The sequence below is a fragment of the Bombyx mandarina genome, chromosome 11 (assembly GCF_030267445.1).
Source record: "Bombyx mandarina strain Sakado chromosome 11, ASM3026744v2".
Lineage (NCBI taxonomy): Eukaryota > Metazoa > Arthropoda > Insecta > Lepidoptera > Bombycidae > Bombyx > Bombyx mandarina.
In genome coordinates this window covers 10430071-10448710 of record NC_143218.1, presented here as the reverse complement: position 1 = coordinate 10448710, position 18640 = coordinate 10430071, and the positions used below count along the sequence as shown (strand labels likewise).

General features: G+C 35.1%; 3 protein-coding genes across 11 annotated transcripts in view; 2 read left to right on the top strand and 1 right to left on the bottom strand.

The window, feature by feature from the left end:
- The window catches only part of p130CAS (Serine_rich_CAS and FAT-like_CAS_C domain-containing protein p130CAS), a 66638-nt gene extending 64380 nt beyond the window's left edge, over nt 1–2258 (top strand). For all 5 annotated transcript variants that reach the window (XM_089731467.1, XM_028185198.2, XM_089731468.1 and 2 more), the window contains one exon: nt 460–2258. In XM_089731467.1, coding sequence (XP_089587593.1) covers nt 460–760 — 301 coding nt within the window. In that variant the 3' untranslated portion in view covers nt 761–2258. The remainder of the gene's footprint in view (nt 1–459) is intronic.
- Nucleotides 579–11180, bottom strand: LOC114242461 (uncharacterized). Of its 3 annotated transcripts, XR_016323873.1 has the most exons (13): nt 10696–11180; nt 10265–10626; nt 8681–8761; nt 8360–8399; nt 7820–8187; nt 7596–7664; nt 7149–7179; nt 6271–6418; nt 5251–5415; nt 4107–4272; nt 3749–3825; nt 2666–2902; nt 579–830 (listed from the first exon to the last, which is right to left on the bottom strand). XR_016323873.1 is itself a non-coding variant. In XM_028173627.2 (12 exons), the coding sequence occupies exons 1-12, from the start codon at nt 10731–10733 to the stop codon at nt 2717–2719; spliced, it is 1731 nt and encodes a 576-aa protein (XP_028029428.2). In that variant the 5' UTR covers nt 10734–11180; the 3' UTR covers nt 2247–2716. The 3 variants fall into 3 exon arrangements, 2 of the variants coding, with proteins under 2 accessions (XP_028029428.2, XP_089587595.1); XM_028173627.2 differs by lacking the exon at nt 579–830 and having other exon boundaries at nt 2247–2902; XM_089731469.1 differs by lacking the exons at nt 579–830; nt 3749–3825 and having other exon boundaries at nt 2764–2902.
- Nucleotides 11181–12936: 1756 nt separating this feature from the next.
- vnc (GNAT family N-acetyltransferase vnc) lies at nt 12937–16530 on the top strand. Of its 3 annotated transcripts, none has more exons than XM_028173634.2 (5): nt 12937–13087; nt 13541–13680; nt 13758–13917; nt 15378–15526; nt 16267–16530. In XM_028173634.2, the coding sequence occupies exons 3-5, from the start codon at nt 13758–13760 to the stop codon at nt 16498–16500; spliced, it is 543 nt and encodes a 180-aa protein (XP_028029435.1). In that variant the 5' UTR covers nt 12937–13087; nt 13541–13680; the 3' UTR covers nt 16501–16530. The 3 variants fall into 3 exon arrangements, with proteins under 3 accessions (XP_028029435.1, XP_028029433.1, XP_028029434.1); XM_028173632.2 differs by having other exon boundaries at nt 12974–13429; XM_028173633.2 differs by lacking the exon at nt 12937–13087 and adding an exon at nt 13137–13289.
- Nucleotides 16531–18640: the final 2110 nt, after the last annotated feature.

Below are 18640 nucleotides of genomic sequence, written 5' to 3'. Positions count from 1 at the left end.
TACTGTTAATAAGCGTCTCGATTGCCTAACGTTGTCTTCTTATGTTTGTAAATTTTTATTTTAGTCTTTTAGGTCCCTTAAACAAATAGAGATTCATTCTCAATATTTTCGAGTTCGTCTTTCCCAGTCTAAATTGACCCGGCGGACTTCGTAGTGCCTCAATCGAGAAATAAAAGACCTAAGCTTTTGTATAAAATAAAACTTAAAACAAACAAAAGGAATCCGTCCGACAGGGGAAACATATTAAGAAAAACAAAATTGTTATTTTGTATTTAATTCCAAGCATTTTTATATTTATCTATCTTTTAAACCTTCTCTGGACTTCCACAAGCAATTCAAGACCAAAATTAGTCAAATCCGTCCAGCCGTTCTCGAGTTTTAGCGAGACTAACGAACAGCAATTCATTTTTATATATAAAGATAGAAGATAGATTTACTTAATATTAATTACTTCCTCAGGAGCGCCCAGCACGCTGGCTTAAAAGCGAAAGCTCTGCGGTGTTCGGATGCGTTGTCGGACGCGCTGGCCGCGACCGTCGCCAAGACCAAGGCGGCGGCACAGCAGTTCCCGTGCGCGAGCGCGGTCGCCGAGATGGCGGAGGCGGCGCGCACGCTGGCGGCTCGCGCGCACGACCTGCGCCGCGTGCTGGTGCGCGCCGCCGACCCGCCCCCCGACTCCCCGCTGACGCCCGCCACCGCTGTGCCCCCCTCGGCCCCGGCCACGCCCCTCACCCCCTCCATGGCCGCGCTACAGATATAGTGCACCGTGCGCTCGCGCTTGAACTGCCTCCCGATGCCCAGTTGAATGGAGCACCTCGAGCTTGTCCCCTCTGTCGGACGAACGTTAGAAACGCTAGTTATTTCTTCCATGCGAGAGTCGCGGCGTCGAACGCCTGAATTTAACGATGTAACCAAAGAGTTTACGAAACAGGACTTCCGATTTGAACGTAGACTGCATTATGAAGTTGTTATACTGAGAGTTTCTATTTAATTAGAATTAAGCGCGACGAAACGAAGGCTGCTCCCGATGAGTTTTGCTAGACGGTATCAGACGAGTGGAGCATATTTAGTGTTGCTGCTGGATGCTCATCTTGCCGTTGTGACTTGAGTTGTCCGTCCAGTTTTGTACGATTTTGCATTTTTTGCGTGTTACAATAAATATCATTGCCAATGATCCTAATGCGTGTGAATTGTTGTGAGACTTTCGTAACAATTATTTTATAATATTTCGAATGTCGATTGAGTTGGACGCTTCCAATGCACTCCCAAAACGATTTTTTTTTGTATTACTGAAAATAAATCATAGGCGTTTCTCATTGGAGCCTAACACAATTATAGTATTGATTAAAAAAAAAAACTTCTCAGCCTTCATTCGTTTACACAGTTAATGTGCAAAATTATTGTTAGTTACTTATGCATTAGGTAAAAGTACATTACTACCGTATACTACGAGTTAACATACAAAAGTCATGCTGATTATTTGCAGCGAAAAAGGCATTGTGAGATAGACAATACATTTGTTTGAAGTTCCTTAAGAAAATTAGCTTTTAGAGAAACCTTTTTCAGTTCGAACGAGGAGTACGTTCGTTGATCAATACGAAATTAAAAAGTAACAAAATTTTAAAGCTGGCAACATCGAAGATCAAAATGAATTAACCAGGACGAATAAAGCCTCAATGAAAAGAAAAGTGCTCAATTATTAAGATTCACATTCAAATGTGACTTAAAAATAATTGCATAGCTGCAATATTCATGTTACAATGTTTTTTTTAAATTATTATTTATACGAAGTTACAATATCCCGTATGGTCTGAAAGTCATATAACTTGACAACTTGACTCTTGCCACTAAACGGTTACAGCTATGTAGTACCTGACGATATCACTGTGACGCATTTAGATAAATAATATGGTGCTTTTATGTTTCAAAGACGAATGTATACCTAAAAAACGGCAGCGTTTTCTATGAAACTATTTTATGATGAAATAAAGTATTTTAGTTTTATGTTAAATTAAGATTTAAAATAAACATTGCAGGCTCTCGGACTGTACGGGGGCATGTTGGAAACGATATCAATGTAAAAATCATGTTGTATAAAGCAATATGTAATATATATATATACTATGTAGTCGTAGTGAATTAGTTAGGTTCTAGATGAAATTGTGTACAGTTACATTTAAAAACGGATTTTAATAATAATAATAATTTAATCGTCTTGTAAAACGCAATCAAATAAAATATACAAATTTTCATATCTACTTTGAGTTTTATTGTTTATAGTCTAAAAAGAATTTAATAATACCAGAGCTAAAAACTCGAAGACCTTTCAGAAAATTTTCAAAATTTATTAATATTGTACATACATTTATTGGTTATCATTTATTCATCTTAGATAATTACGCAACATCCGACAGATTTCATGTCAGGTAATTTACTATTTTTCAAAAATCGCATTTTTGTAAAATAAAAAAAAACAAAGTACGAAATATATTCGGCCTTTGGCTTTGGTATCCAATTTTATAATATTAATTCAATTTTATAATTAAATTCCTACAAACAATACGATACACTTAACACATAACTCAGTCTTCATTTTATCTAAAATAGTACTGACGATCGCGACAGTGAATCTAATTTTAGTAAATGCGTCAAGATTCATTCTAACCTCAAACGAATGTTTCGCTAATATTGTAACCCCAAACACGTTACGGTTACATCAGGTATTCTGATACCGAAGCAGATATTCTTTGGCCCTAGCTTCTTCGGGGGTGAACCCGAGAGCGGGGTGGGATCGGGGTAGCTTCGTGGCGGCCGCGACGGCTTCAAGTCTAGCAGCCCTTAAACGCAACGATGCTTCTAATGCATCTGATTCCATAGCGTTCTCTATCCTTCTCCTTTCAAGCTGAAATGTACATTAAATATTTTAGGCAAACGTGACTAGTTATAGCGGGAGCCATGTATTGGCTAATAGTGATGGGGCTCTGACAATTGACATAAGCGGAAACGAGAGAATTGACTGAAAGAGGGTTGAGCGAGAAAAACGATACAATTGGGAGCAAACGGTGATCCAATATATAGATTAGAGTGTATTTTTTTGCTTTTCCTACCTATGCTGATAGCCTTGAGAGGCTATTTCAGCTTCTCCTTGACTGGCCCTAGCAAAAACAGTGCTTCGCAGAATCTACCACCGGATCGGAAGCGCGACCCAGTGAGATGATCCGGCGTGAAACTCAGTGGGCTGAGAGTGTATTGATATAGAGTGAATACTATTGCGTAATAGGTATAGAGGGATATCTGGAATAGCCTACACAAAAAAAAAATACGTGAAAGACGACATGTGTAAGTAGGGAGTGAGCGAAGAAATGGTATATGATAGAGGAGTATGGAAGGGTAGGAGAATGATAAAAAAAAAAAAACATTTAGAACTTGTTGCTGCTGCTGTTGATCTGTACGGACGGTTCACGAGACACGCGTTCGTTCGATAGCTTTCGTGTCACATTGATGTGTTTTTTTTTTAAATCCCGGAAAATATGCCCAGTCGCGAAAACGATGTCTTGTGACGTGATAACTCGATTTAGATTGTCTCTTATTTTATATGGAGAATTGTTATATGTTAAAATCGAATTTATTATTGTATCCTAAACCTCAGCTCGTGGCAATACCAATGCTATATCGTTCTTGACCTCATGTTAAGACCCGCAAAATTTAGAAGATTTGGTATCATCTCACTCATTCCCTTGTAACTCACCTTGGCAGTTTCCTTTTTATAACTCAATAATTCTATTTTTAATTTAGTCACCTCTTTGTCTTCGGTCTGTGTTACATCTAAAAAAATATATATGAAATAATTTTACGAAATGGTGTTCGGTCAAAGATCGTAACTCACCTAATCTGACACCTCAATATTTAGATTGAGTTTATGTATTATATTTTACACCTTCTGAATCATCATTCACGTAATATATAATTGAAAATAGTTTAATCGAAAAAAAAAAAAAAATTGAAAAAAAAAGGTATTTCAAAACAGTTTAATATAGAAAAAAAAAAAATCATCGAAATCGGTCGGCGTGATATTGAGTTATTGAGTTATTCATCTATTAACTCACCTATACCGGAATCCGCATTTAGAACTGTCATCAGTGGGTCCTGAATGAAATCCGTTGCATTCACAGTATTGTGGTCATCGTTGTGAGGGATTGCATCATTATCATCATCACATATTTCATCGAGATCAGAATAGTCTTTTTCGGAAGGCTCTCGTTTTACGATATACTGAAATTCGATGCCTTTTTCAATACATATTTAGATTTTATTATTTTTTAAATCACGATTTGCGTTATTTCAAGGGCAATTGAAGTGCATAATGATCATCATCAGCTTTCAGTCACTTCTGGATGTAGACCTTGACCATGGTACACCGCAACGACCGGTGTCGCGCTGCCCGCGATTTGACCTTGACCAGGGTATTTGACCTTAGGGGGAGGCCAGGCTGCGGTGTGACCACTCCAGAAGTTTACCCCCAGCGTGATCAGTTTTACGAGCAGTGTCCTGCCTACGGACACTTTAACCATGCATGTCGTTTGGTTGTTTGCTGGATTCTCTTGCAAAACTCTTCATTCCGGCAAAGAAAGTATGAGTCTCTCCATAACCCACCGTAGCCAATGAATAAAAAGGTTGTTAATCCTGTTTGCTTTCTCATTTTTAAAACCGACTCAAAACCTTTTAACAATGTAAATTATTTTTACTTTGTTTATTCGATAAATTTCGTGTTCGGAGCAAATTGGATTTTATTTATGAAAAATTTCCATTATTTATTTTAACAATTGTTTTCAAAATAATAAAAATACATTTATTTTCTTAATATACAAACCGACATGAGTATCTTGAAATGTTTTCGATCTCGATCTTATTTTCGTTAAAAATAAATAAATAAATACCAATACGTAACTCTTGGGTTTATTTTCATTGCTTAGATGGGTAAACGTGCTCAGGGCCTACCTGGTGTTAAGTAGTTACAGGAGCTCATAGACATCAACAACCAAAATGCCACCACCCACCTTCAGACATGACTTGTGTTGTCCACCCACTATACTGAAACGCATTACTGCTTCAGGAGAGAAATAGGCAGAGTGGTATCTACCCGTGCGCGCTCACAAGAGGTCCTACCACCAGTAAAATGTATATATGGTAGTATTGTATGGTAGAAAGTACTATTTATTGCTAAAAGTATTGGGGTAAAGTAGAGCTCACCTCGCGACCATCGTCCCCGTTACCACAGCCACGATTTTTGTACATATTCACAATTGGACCTTTGAAGCTAATCTTTCTTGCTAATCTCGTCAAGTTATTGAACTTGCTTCTGAGCATTTTGGTGGATCTTTTCTGCGGACTTAGCCTGTTGTATGATTTAGTAATCTATGAAAAATATGTTATTCAGTTTTCAATGAGTTTCGTCTATAGACAACCAAACCAGGCCACTTAGTAAGTAGGTACGGTTTAGTAAGAAAAAAGAGAGGTTAAACAGTAACATTAGTAAGTACTAAGTTTAAAATAAGTCATAATAGTTAACCCAAAGCTGAGATTTAGAGATGACCCTCACATTATAATTTTACCACCACACCAACGGTCATCGGAGTAGAAGTTCATCTCTAGTTCCTGGCGTCACGCGTTCCTCCATAGCACGTTTCCAACGATCCTTTACGCCAGGTTTCCGTAACTACCCGGCTCTAGAAGGAACTTCTTTCCACTATCTTTCTTAAAACAAGATTAGAAGAGTCCTCGAGAGTCTAGTATTGTTGATATTAACGAGCGACGGTGACCATTCGCCATCAGGTAGACTTCTTCTTCCCTCCTCTGTTCTTTAATTGATATAAAGAATAGCATCAAAATAAGTTAGTCAAAGTTATCTCTGATGTGCAGTTGTTTTATATATTTCTTTTTTTTTTGGAGTTTATGGCCTGGTATCTAGACCTTTAGGCCAAGTTGTTTTATATGAAATCATTCTTAACAGGGATATCCTTATATTTTACATGTGACTCAGTTTTGTGTACATCTACAGTATATTTTGAATTAGGAGCACTAAACGAAAATAAATAGTCGGAATGATGATACCGATTCGTGCTAGTTCACACAGTGTAGAAATTAAGTATTCTTACTTACTATACTATACCTACTGAAAGATATATGTATAATTACTTAGTTACGACCCGAAATCAGTGTGACTGGGATAGGAAATGAAATCTGATAACAATTTGCACAATGGGTACATACCCTAATCCAAGCCAAACTTTTAAATTTATTGGATTTCGAATTCGGTACGGCCATCGATTTCTTTTCTTGTTTCACACATTGCATGAGCAATTTACATTCGTGAGGTGAAAATTTTCTTGATATATCGTAGAATTTGCTTTTTCTATCTCTGAAAATTGTAACAACACTTTTTTTTCGTCTATGTAACAGACTTTTTTTTTTGTTGTTGCTTAGATGAGTGGACTAGCTCACAGCCCACCTGGTGTTAAGTGGTTACTGGAGCCCATAAACATCTACAACGTAAATGCGCCACGCACCTTGAGATATAAGGTCTAAGGTCTCAAGTATAGTTACAACGGCTGCCCCACCCTTCAAACCGAAACGCATTACTGCTTCACGGCAGAAATAGGCAGGGTGGTGGTACCCACCCGCGCGGACTCACAAGAGGTCCTACCACCAGTAATTACGCAAATTATAATTTAGCGGGTTTCATTTTTATTACACGATGTTATTCCTTCACCGTGGAAGTCAATCGTGAACATTTGTTGAGTACGTATTTCATTAGAAAAATTGGTACCCGCCTGAGATTCGAGCACCGGCGCATCGCTCAACACGAATGCACCGGACGTCTTATCCGTTAGGCCACGACGACTTCAAACTAATAACATTAATAAATTGCTTAGCTTACTGCTAACTAAAAACAATATTCATTTCATAAAAACTTATCGTTTTTTATTAATGAAGCCCGCAATGAAGATAATTATACAGAACCTGAATACACTTGCTCACGGTACTCCCTAGCAACAATAAGAATAAAGATATTTAAGTTCCAAGAAATTCTAATTTCAACATAGGCAAGCTTTTTGAAATTTAAAACGGTCAAAGGAAATTAATTTTACCTTATGGTAGCATTGTTGGCTGTATTATAATCTGGAACAAAGCAGAATATTTATTTAACAAAAACTTTAGAGTTATAATTATATGATAAGACCCGGTGGCTTTTAAGCTCGATAAAAGTATCGAAAAATACCAAACACTAATCTGACATTGTTCACAGCTACACATATTAATAATGTTAGTTCCATATGTTAGTTTGCAATATGGTAAAACTTGAATTGAGTTCCTCTAACTTCTTCCATTGAAATGATTTAGCCACTTGTCTAGAACACCACCCTCTCATCAACTGTGGATGTCATAATTATTGACGCACAAAATCTCCGATATCGAGGGAACACAGGGTGCGCAGTAAGGTGTCTTGAAAGAGAACGCGAATTCACAAAAAAAATATTTTAGTACCCTTCAGGAATAGTTTCTTTACACTTTGAAAATTAATTAAACACTCATACCATCAGAAATATTGTCTTCAAAGCTATGTCCGTTTGTGGTATTATCCAGGCCATTCAATACATCCAATTCTGTGGACATAGTTCAGGTTTACTAACATTGAAAAACTCAAATATATTATACATATTTTACATAACATTAAAGGTATATGAATTTTATTGTTAAATTCCTTCCGAGTATTTCAAATATTACAAATATTTTGACTTGAATTGTAAAAATGTCTTACCGTTAAACTCACAGTTAGATTCATTAGGCTCAAATTCCTTATTTTTATTTTCAGATAAAGATATTATTTCAACGACCTTATCTAAAATACTATCCCAGTCATGCTGGTCATATTTAGAGCCTTTCCTACATTTTTTCACCATTTTCTTTAGATTTTCCCATTTCGTTTTCAACTGGTTTCCAGAGCGCTGGATTCTATTTTGTTTGTTCTGTTTGTTGAACATTTCAGCTATCTGCATCCAAGTTTTTTCTTTGGCTACATTTATTGTTGTTTTTGTGCTTTTGTCCAAGATTATATTCAGATTTTGCTCAATCAATGATATTAATAGTATTATTTCATCTCTTCTAAAACCTGGACTTCTTTGAGATCTGTCGAAAATAAAAATTATGTTTTTTAATATTTTAAATATTTTTTTATTGCCCTATAGGCATACGGCCCACCTGATAGTGAATGGATACCGTCGCCCATGGACTTCAGCAATGCTAGAGGCAGAGCAAAGCCGCTGCTATATTATATATTATTAATCCGTAATAGGCTCACCTTGTCATATCACTCTCATCATCATCATAACTACTGCTATCTGAAAAAAGTACATCATTTAATAGGTACAAATAGTGATGAACCATATCTCTAAACTATAGCACCAAATGCTAGGGCAGACTTCACATAAGTGTTTGAGAATGAGGAATATAGAATACAGGAATGACAAAATATATCTCAAAGATTGAAGTGTCAGGCAAATGTCTCTACCCAGCCATTAATTTTTTTAATTTAAAACACTTGGTATTTAATTAAGATGTGAAAATAGAGAAATAAATTAATATTTGGTTTATAATAAATATTATGTATACTGTACTTAACTGTTAGAATATATTTCTTCATGTGTTGCTGAAGTTTCATTTTCTGCCACATTTGTTACAATTTCATCTTGTTCTTCAAAATCTGCAAAGAATAAATAATAGTTGAAATGTTGAAAGATATTCAAACAACAACTTGTAAAGGTTGAAAGATATCTCCTGAAACTTTTGTTTATAGTTTAAAAAAAACTTATTTGAAAAACTGAAAAGTACTAAGTAGACACTGATTTCATTAATAGAGTATTTTGTAACTACATTTGGGAGTTCGTAAATTATTTTTGTGTTATAATAAGTATTCTTTTATGAAATTTATCCCTTAAACCAAAACGCACAGATTGTTTTTGTAAAACAAAGAATTTGATTTTTTTTATTTCATACAGACCTTCCCACTAGTTACATTACATTTCATTTAGACATTATACACATTATATTACATTTACATTTTATATGTTTGATTATTGGTATGGTGTTATTCTTTCACAGTAGAAGTCATTAATGATGGTTTGTTAAGAATGTATTTCATTAGAACAATTGATACCTGCCTGCAGGATTGAAACACCTAACAGTTGCACCGTTCAATATGAATGCACCAGGGGTCTTATCCTAAAAGTTTGGAGGAGTGGCGTAAAGGCCACTACAACTTTAAATTTGACTTGAATTGGTCATAATTGCTATATTATATAGGAATGTTGAACAAGAGTAGTGACTTGATGTCGACAATGTTAGTAGAATAAAGCAAAATTAACTTTTATTATAGTTGAATCAGAAACAGGTTCTTGAATCATTATTGTTATGTATAATCATATGAACCTAAATATCACTTTATCTATATATTAATATGTGAAGCAAAAACTTTGTATCCCTTTTTACGAAAATTGCACAGACGGAGGAGTATGAAATTTTCCATACTTATAGAGAATATAGAGAAGAAGTGCACAATGCTAATATTTTTTTAAAATAATACATAAAAGATAAATTAAATCACTAAAGAAAACATTACACACACTACATACCATGTATTTGACGCACACACGCATGCATACTATTTATTGTCAAACTTTTGTTCTTGGCGTCTGTTGTCAAATTGAGAATAGATTAAACATTGTTTGTCTTTGTTAATATTTTTTATAGTATAGTCTTGGCGAAATTTGTGATTATAGAAGTATAAAATACAATCATAATAGTGTACAAACTTACAATTCCAATTAATTATAGTTGAATTTCGACTACAGCGGGACCTTAATATCACCAAAAACTTACATAGCCTTTTGATATAGTTTTACATCTATTACATATATAAACCTATGAAATTCAAAGGGATGGAGAAGCTAATTAATAGTGATACAGCATTTTATCATCTTATATATAAAGTACAGGAAACTTTTATTTTATTGGAGTAATAAATAACTGAATTTAAATAATTTTTACCACCGATCGATTAGTTTATAACACAGAGTAATCAATTTACACAAAAACCAAACAATGAAGGATTGCTTCATAAAATCTTGCTTGGTTACTAAATAATACTCTCAAGGTACCTAATTATATGTGTGATTATTTATATTGCCAATAACAGAGTACAGCTCACCATTTAATTTTAAGTCAATGTTTAATTTTGCAGCTTCAGTCCTGTTCTCCGCTTCACACATCATTGACACGACTCGACTTTTCACTTCATCCAACTGGTCAATGTTTATGTCCAACAAATTGTTTGATAGTTTTCTTACATCTCTCTTCAGGTTTTCCCACTTCATTTTAATACTTTCCATGGTTCTTATATGGCGTGGGTTCAATTTATTGAACTCTTTCGTTATTTTCATCCAAGTAATTTCTTTGGTACGGCTTGCAAACGAGCTAGTCAGTTTATTAAGTAAGGCATCTTTGTATTTCTCAATTAAATTCAATATTAGCATAACTTCTTCTTTGGTAAAAGACGGGCTTCGAAAACGTCTGAGAAACGAAATTATCATTAGGGAATTCATTCAGAATAAATAAATTATAATTTTATTTAGTACGTACGTGAGAAAAACTGTTTCATCTAGGTTTTCATGATCCATTATTCAGTTTAGTACACTACAGCCCTTGCCAGGGCTAGCGTTAGCAGGTCAGCAGGTTGAGCCCCGCGAGCTCACCTACACAGTACACGTCCGGAGAAGCCAGGATAACCCTTTGAGGTTACTAGGTGGGCCAAAAAAAGTACCCTACAATTTAGTAATTGTCTAAGGACTTTAGGGATTCTATATTTTATTAAACATATTTTATGACATGCAACTGACTATTCGTTTTTAATATATTTGAAGAAGGTCTATTTCGCTTAGAAATGACCTTATCTAACTTTTGGCACAAACGTCAAAGCAAAAATTTGTGTCCAAAACCAAAACAAAACAAACATCAAACTCGAAGTTGCACATATGCAGAATAAGCACAAATACTTTTTTATTTGATTTGGACAGGCAAATGGAATACAGCCGAAATAGCCAAAATGTTTTGTGAGTTGACACAGTTGACAATATGACAGTTACAGCAGTCACGAAATCCATTGGCGGTATTGGAAATATTACTTAATTGGTAAAATCTGCTACAATTGTTAGTAAGACGCAAGAGTTCCCGAACCTCAGCATTCGGTTATCAGGATGAAACAAAAAAATGGGAAACTAACAGTAGGTAATTTTCACACAGTTATTCATATCTTAAAGTAGTAATAGTATCACGGTCAGCACTGAGTCAGCAGTGACAGTAGAACAATAGATTTTATTCTAAGATACAGTAGCATTCGGTACGTAATTTCTAATTTTTTTAGAGTCATAGAAATTACACTTAATAAATATGGATTCTCAGTTCCAAAAAGTCCAGTCCTGAAAAAGTCTTAGTATAGTAACCGGCAAACTTCTTGAGCAAATGACCTTGACTGCGCAGAACCGAATTTTAGATCACTTTGGTGGTGAGGGTGAGGCGCGACGGCAGGGGAAATCGTATCGAGCGCTTTATTGGTAGATCAGTCGAACCTTGCGCCCCGCACCGCGCCCTCATTCCGCTTGCTGCCAAAAGTACGCTTGCGTACAGTGGAAAGTGTATCGTTATTAATCGTTAAGTTATTTGTTATAATTGCTTGTGGACTTTGTTGCCATTACTATTTGTTGAGTGTTTGTTGTTTTTTTATAAAACATACACTATGCCGTGACAAACTGGTGTAGTATTCAAAAGAAGGGGTAGAAAATTTGTGTACGACGTATATTGCTTCCTTATAAAACAGAGGAAGAATGATATGGAAAAAATTAAAACAGACTTCGAAAGCAACAAAAACATCAGTGAGTACTGTTAGGTGTATTATTAACGAAGCTAAAGGTTCTGGCTTGCTCGCCGTGTTTCGGACTCCGGGTAAGAAAAGATCAGGGAAGAAGAAAGTTACCGGAATGGATAGTTTCGTTCAATCTGTAATAAAAAGATGTAATCATAATAACTACATAACAAGCAGCGAAACTCCGTACCGTAGAAAGGCTTCGAAAAATTTAAAGAAGATATAAATTTTAATGGCTCGGAATGAAGCTTACGACGAATTATGAAAGAGCTGGGCTTCAGATGGAAAAAAAGAACAGAAAATAATCGGAAGCTGGTAAATGAAAAAAGTAACATTCGATTACTACGAATCGAATATCTTCAAAAAATAATTAATTATAGACAAAAAAGAAGACCGAATCGACCGAGTTGTAAACTACGCCGATGAGCCCTATGTCGACTTATCACGATGATAGCGACTCGGGTGATGAAAACAGTGATGCTGATAATGATCAAGATCATGATAACGAAAACAAAATTACAAATACCAGCTTCGCTTCAACTGAACCAAGACCTGGGAACAGCTCTAGTTTTGACTTAATAGAAGGAATATCTATTTTACCCCAAGATTAAATTATTACAATTATTAAACTATATGTTTTGTTGATGTTCTAATAAATATATAAATAAATACATATGTTGATTTTAATAATTTAATAGCATTATGACGCAGAGTAAGTAATGTTTTTGCACGTGAGTGTACCATGCGCGAACTTACCCCCACTACGTCAACAAATGCTCAAGAAGTTTGCCGGCTATTATAAATGACCACCATTTTACTGAGATTATATTTCATCCCATATCATCTCATTTCATTTCGTTTTCATTTCATTTCATTTTATGCCATGTTTCATATTAGTCAACTTCATTTCATCTCTTATTATCATTTTTCAAAAAAGTTTTCATTAAAATTAAAATAAGACTTCACCTAAAAGTCTTAGATACCAGGTCATAAAATCCCTTAAAAAAAGAATGAACTATAAATAATGTCGTAATTATACTTCAAAAAGTTTGGTTATAGTAGATATTCTAGAGATTTGATTTTAAGAACTTCTCCAAATAATAAAATTTTGAAGTATGTACACAAAACATTTTAGACCCTGTATTAATTTTTTTGTGCGCAAATTTTTTCCACTGGGTTAGCTCACTTAGAGTCGATGTTTTTGGTTTGGATCAACCAAAATGGCGCTATGAATTTGTAGGGCAAAAACATATATATCACTGATAACCGAGAACAGTTCTTTATGTTTGATTTATCTTGTGTAGTCATTGTTCTGGTAATTTTTATGAAATAACCTAGTGCTGTCATTAATTATCCGTTTGTTAACTTATGCTTTTTGAGATATGAAGGAAGTGATTTTAGCTGTTATAACCTTCGTATGTAGTGTATTGTTAGTTTTTGTCTTTGTGTTATTTTGTAAGTAGTTCAATTATTCAATTTAAATTACTAACTCAATGTCTTTAGTGATTGACTCTGATTTACATGATGTTGATGGTTTAGACTAAGACTCCTTTGTTCCTGTTCTAGGTTGGTACATTGTTTGGAAGTGCTGTTTATCCAAATTTCGATTTGTTCGAGAACTACTAGGTGGTATGTCAGATACGCCTCCAGCGTCAGAAGTGAGACAACCTAAATTAAAGAAATTGGAAAAGAATAAATAATTCAAGGTAACAATTTTTTTAATTCATCATAAATAATTTTATTCAAATACACTTTTCACTCAAAATGCGTAAATATATTATAGATGAATATCCGTTGTGCACGACCAAGTGACCTTATGAACATGCAGCATTGCAACTTATTGTGTCTGCCAGAGAACTATCAGATGAAATATTACTTCTACCATGGACTTTCTTGGCCCCAACTCAGTTATGTAGCTGAAGATGAAAAAGGACATATTGTTGGTAAGTAGTAATCTGTACTTCCTAATAAAAAAAATGTAAAAGTTAGTTTGATTCATACTCTTTCACATTGTTTGAGGTACAGAAGAAAGAATGTAGGGTAAGATAAGAGTGCTAAAGATAGTAGTTTTATAAACGATCAAATCATTTCATCTATAAGGTGTGAAATTAAGTTCCTGCTGTTTGTCAATAGACAGCTTTCAACAGATCTAAAAAATTGTGCCAATCAAATTTAGACATGGCAAACAAACTGCTTTGACAGATTAGATGTTTTTGTTGTTGTATGATAAATTTTTCATTGTGTGAAAATGTTTGTTTTATACAAACCAAGCGAGAAGTGTCACTTTTCTTCTTTCTTTCAAAGAAAACGGCATAGAGTGCTTTTAAAAGTTTATCGCAATGCTGTTTTCTGCGAAACAACATGATGCAATTGGTTCTTAGACTGTCATTTCAATGTTGGCCTTTGAAGACACTGAATCAGAGGCATTGCTTTATGAGGATATGTTTCAAATGTAAAATCAGGTTGCTTTTGTATTACCAGTTACTCACCAAGCTATTTCCAATAGATTGCATGTATAAGAATGGTTTAAAAGTGAGGCACTCTGGTTCCTTATCAGTTGAAGGCAAGAGATGTCCAGCATTGTCTTTTCACCTGTGAACAACTGATCCAGCAGTACAAAAGGAAGCCCTACTCCACCGGACATCACCCTTACACATTTCCCTAGGAACTGCACTGTGGCATTATTAATTGTTCTCTTTGATGGCACATGGTCAGGATGAAAGGCTTAATCTGTGGATAGCTTCAAAAAACCCAACACTGCAGTCCAGGTTTTCTAATTATGCCAGAAAGATAACAAAACTTGTGGCTAGTACTGGGCAATATGATGAATTATTAATTTGTATGCATTTTTTCACAATAAAGTTGCATTTTCATCAAAACAGTGAGAACTTAGTTGCGGACCATATCAGATTCAAAGCTATCATACATATTAATATATTATGTTTTTTTTGGTATGGTAGCTATTTTTAATGCTACCCAATAGCATTAAACTTCAACTTTTCTTAATTTGGAAGGAGACCTTGTGTGTAGTTTGTATGTTCTTAATATCAACCGAGTTAGAACTCATTCCTACTATTACACTACATCTGCTACATATCAATACTCATCTACTCTCACTACTTTGGTTGGTTGCTGAGCTCATGAACTCATGAATGAGAGTTTTCTAACATTGGCCCTAGCAAGAGCAGTGCTTCACAGACTGGGTCGGAATCGCGACCCACTGAGAAAATTCAGCAAAAAACTCAGTGGGTTTTGCCTATCTATGCAGTAAACCCACCTACAATATTATTATGTACATGGTCAAACAAAAATTAAAATAATAATTCAATAAACAATTTTGTGATATAATATAAAATGAATGTATTAACTAAATTGTTCATTTTTTAATAAAATAAACTTTCAGGATATGTTTTGGCAAAAATGGAAGAGGACGGTGAGGATAATCGTCATGGTCACATCACATCTCTAGCTGTAAAGAGATCACATCGTAGATTAGGATTAGCTCAGAAACTCATGAATCAGGCATCACTTGCAATGGTTGAATGCTTTCAGGTAAACTTAGAAGTAATTAATACATTTTTTATTCAGTTTTGTGTCATACACATCATCAATAGCCCATAGTCGTCCATTGCCGGGCATAGACCTCTCCCAATTGTAAGGGTTTCAAATCTATTTGTATTTTTGACTGTACATTGTAACATTCTTTATTTTCTTTAGCTTTTATTTTGTCTTATTTGAACACTAACACTGCTGTCTGGTGTTCAGGTACTTAGCTACGACACAGTTCTTGACTAATGTAGTTTTTAGCAAATAAATGTTTGAGCCTGTATTGTAAATAGTTGAATTTACATTTTTATTTAATTTTAATTTTCTACAAGCACAGCTAGCACTATATTGATAAATCACACCTTGTCTTCTGTGATTATGATAAAAAGTTTTTGAAACAATGTAAATAAAAAAAATTAAAATAGTATGTAACCTAAATATTAAACCATAAAAGTTAATATAATTATAATATTAATATAAGCCTGAAAGTTATTACAACTGAGGATCGCCTAAATCAAGTTATATACTGTGTTGTTAATATTGCATAATATGACACAGTGCAGCAAAAAACTGCACTGAAATTTGTGTGAGTTGTCCATCAATGATGCATTCAATATAACTTAATTACACTGAAATAAGTGTCAATTGCTAATATTTATTCCAGAGGTAAAGATTTCCAAAATAGCGTTTATTAAAGTTTGTGAGTTCCTGTTATTTTATAATAATTTCATTTTCTATCTTTTCAGGCAAAATATGTGTCATTGCATGTAAGAAAAAGCAACAGAGCTGCACTGAATCTTTACACAAACTCTTTGGGTTTTAAAATTTTAGAAATTGAGCCAAAGTACTATGCTGATGGAGAAGATGCATATTCCATGATGCGAGATCTGAGTGCTTTTGCAGTTGATAATAAAACTGACAGTAATGCGACAGATAATTTAGAAATCAAATCTGAATCAGCAATAATATCGCAGTGTTGATTTATAGTAATAAAAGCTTACATCATAATATGGATTGTGTTTGTTTTTCGATTTATGCTTTGGTGCTACTTTACTTGTTTTTTGGTAGGTACCAGTTGTTCACAAATTGTTGATGTTGAAAGTTTACATTACAAACAAATAGTTATAAATATATATATGTAACTTCAAATAATTAATTGAAGGTCCTGACAAGATGACAATTTGTATGCTAACATTCCCGATCCTGCAGAAAGAATGGAAAGCAGTCGACGTCGCCCAAAACACCTCATCTCGGATCCTCCCGATCCACTAACGCTGCTTATAGCTACCTCAAGCACCGGTTACCGTTCTCGTCGAACCCGTCGCTTGCGACGAAGGGCTCGACGAGTAAATTAACCCTCAGACACAGCCCACTGAGTTTCTCGCCGGATGTTCTCAGTGGGACGCGTTTCCGATCCGGTGGTAGATTCTGCGAAGCACGGCTCTTGCTAGGGTTCGTGTTAGCAACGTCGTCAGGTTTGAGCCCCGTGAGCTCACCTACTAGTTAAGGTTACGCTGGAATAGCCTTTCGAGGCTACCAGCTTAGGTAGGGAAAAAAAAAAGTATGCTAAATGAGGAAATCTTTTTTTTTTCATAATTGTCTACACGAATGAACGAGTTCTCTGGCGTCGAGGGGTTGCCAATGCCAATAGACATCATAACGTGAATGCTTACTCCCACCTTGAGATCTATGTCTCAATCGTTTGGTAATTGCGTAGGTACTTATACTACATTTTTTATTAGATGATATTATTCCTTTATCTTTATATGAAAGTTACTCGTGAACATGTGCTAAGTATGTATTTCATTAGAAAAAAATGTATTTGTTGCGGCATTTGAGCACAACCATCGCCGCACCGCTCGATGTTAACAACTGGCGTCGGCCATGACGACTTCAAACATTTTAGACTTAATAGACGATTTGCAGGGTGGCTAGTTGATTATTATCAAGGAATTATTTGGTTATTTCGGAAGCAGATTGCAGAAGACAAGTCAGTCGTAATCACTAATGTGGGCTTACTTGGATTCGTTACCTAAGTAAGGAATTCTAAGTTTTGTGTGCTTAGTGCGAATTTTTAAAACGTTCTCGATAGCGTAAAAGTCAGCCCAATTTTGTATGCAGTCGGAACAGCGCCCCTAGCGGCAAACGTAGGCAAACGATCCCATTCTATACAAATATGAACTAACTTTAACGCTATCGAGAACGTTAAAAAACTCGCACTAAGCACACTGTGCTTAAATGGCATACTGTCTACAAATTGGTGACAGGCAAGGGTAGCAGTAGCTTAAGATGTTATGTACGTATATGAAGTTTTTGTTAAATAACAGAAATTAGAAAATGTGTATGATCCATTTTGCATATACATAGTATAATTACCTACCTACTAGTAATGTTTGTGATTTGAAGTTTATATATACATAGGTATATCTAATGCCTTCGTACGTTCAAAAGCTTAAGCCTTTGATGGCATTCACTATATGACATGGCATTAGCTTTAATGCAGTTGTGGGGGGACATGGAAACATAGGGTAGATACCTATCAGAATTCAATATTCTAAATGAAAATAATAGATAATTGATTGCATAAATATAGATAGAACTGGCCAAAAAATAATTTAGTAAAGACCTACATGGTATACTGCAATTCACAAATAAAAGATATTTCCAAATAAATAATAAAAAATTGGAAATAAAAATGAACGAATGAAAAATTCCTAAATAAGGCCTTTAATCTATTGAACATACTTTATGAATATAAGTTGAGTTTCAGTGAAGGGACGAGTGTAAGAAATATGTAATTGTTTGTTTGCCAATGAAATTTGCCCTACCTACACTGCATTTCTTTATTGACCTGTCGTGGGTTGAGGCCTACCCCTCCTCGCGTCGTTTCCTTACTTTTTTATTTTTAAGGTTGAGGGATTACTGGTGGCCCCGAGGTCTTTCCAGTTTCACCAGGACGGGTGGGCGAGCAAAGGCTCAGCCAGGAGGGGTGGGATTTGCTAACAGCTGCCCGAGCTAACAGCTCAAGAGCAGCTGCTTCGAGAATGAATCTACTATTGGATAGGAATCGCGACCCGCTGAGAAAATCCGGCGAGAAACTCAGCGAGCTGATTCATGGTT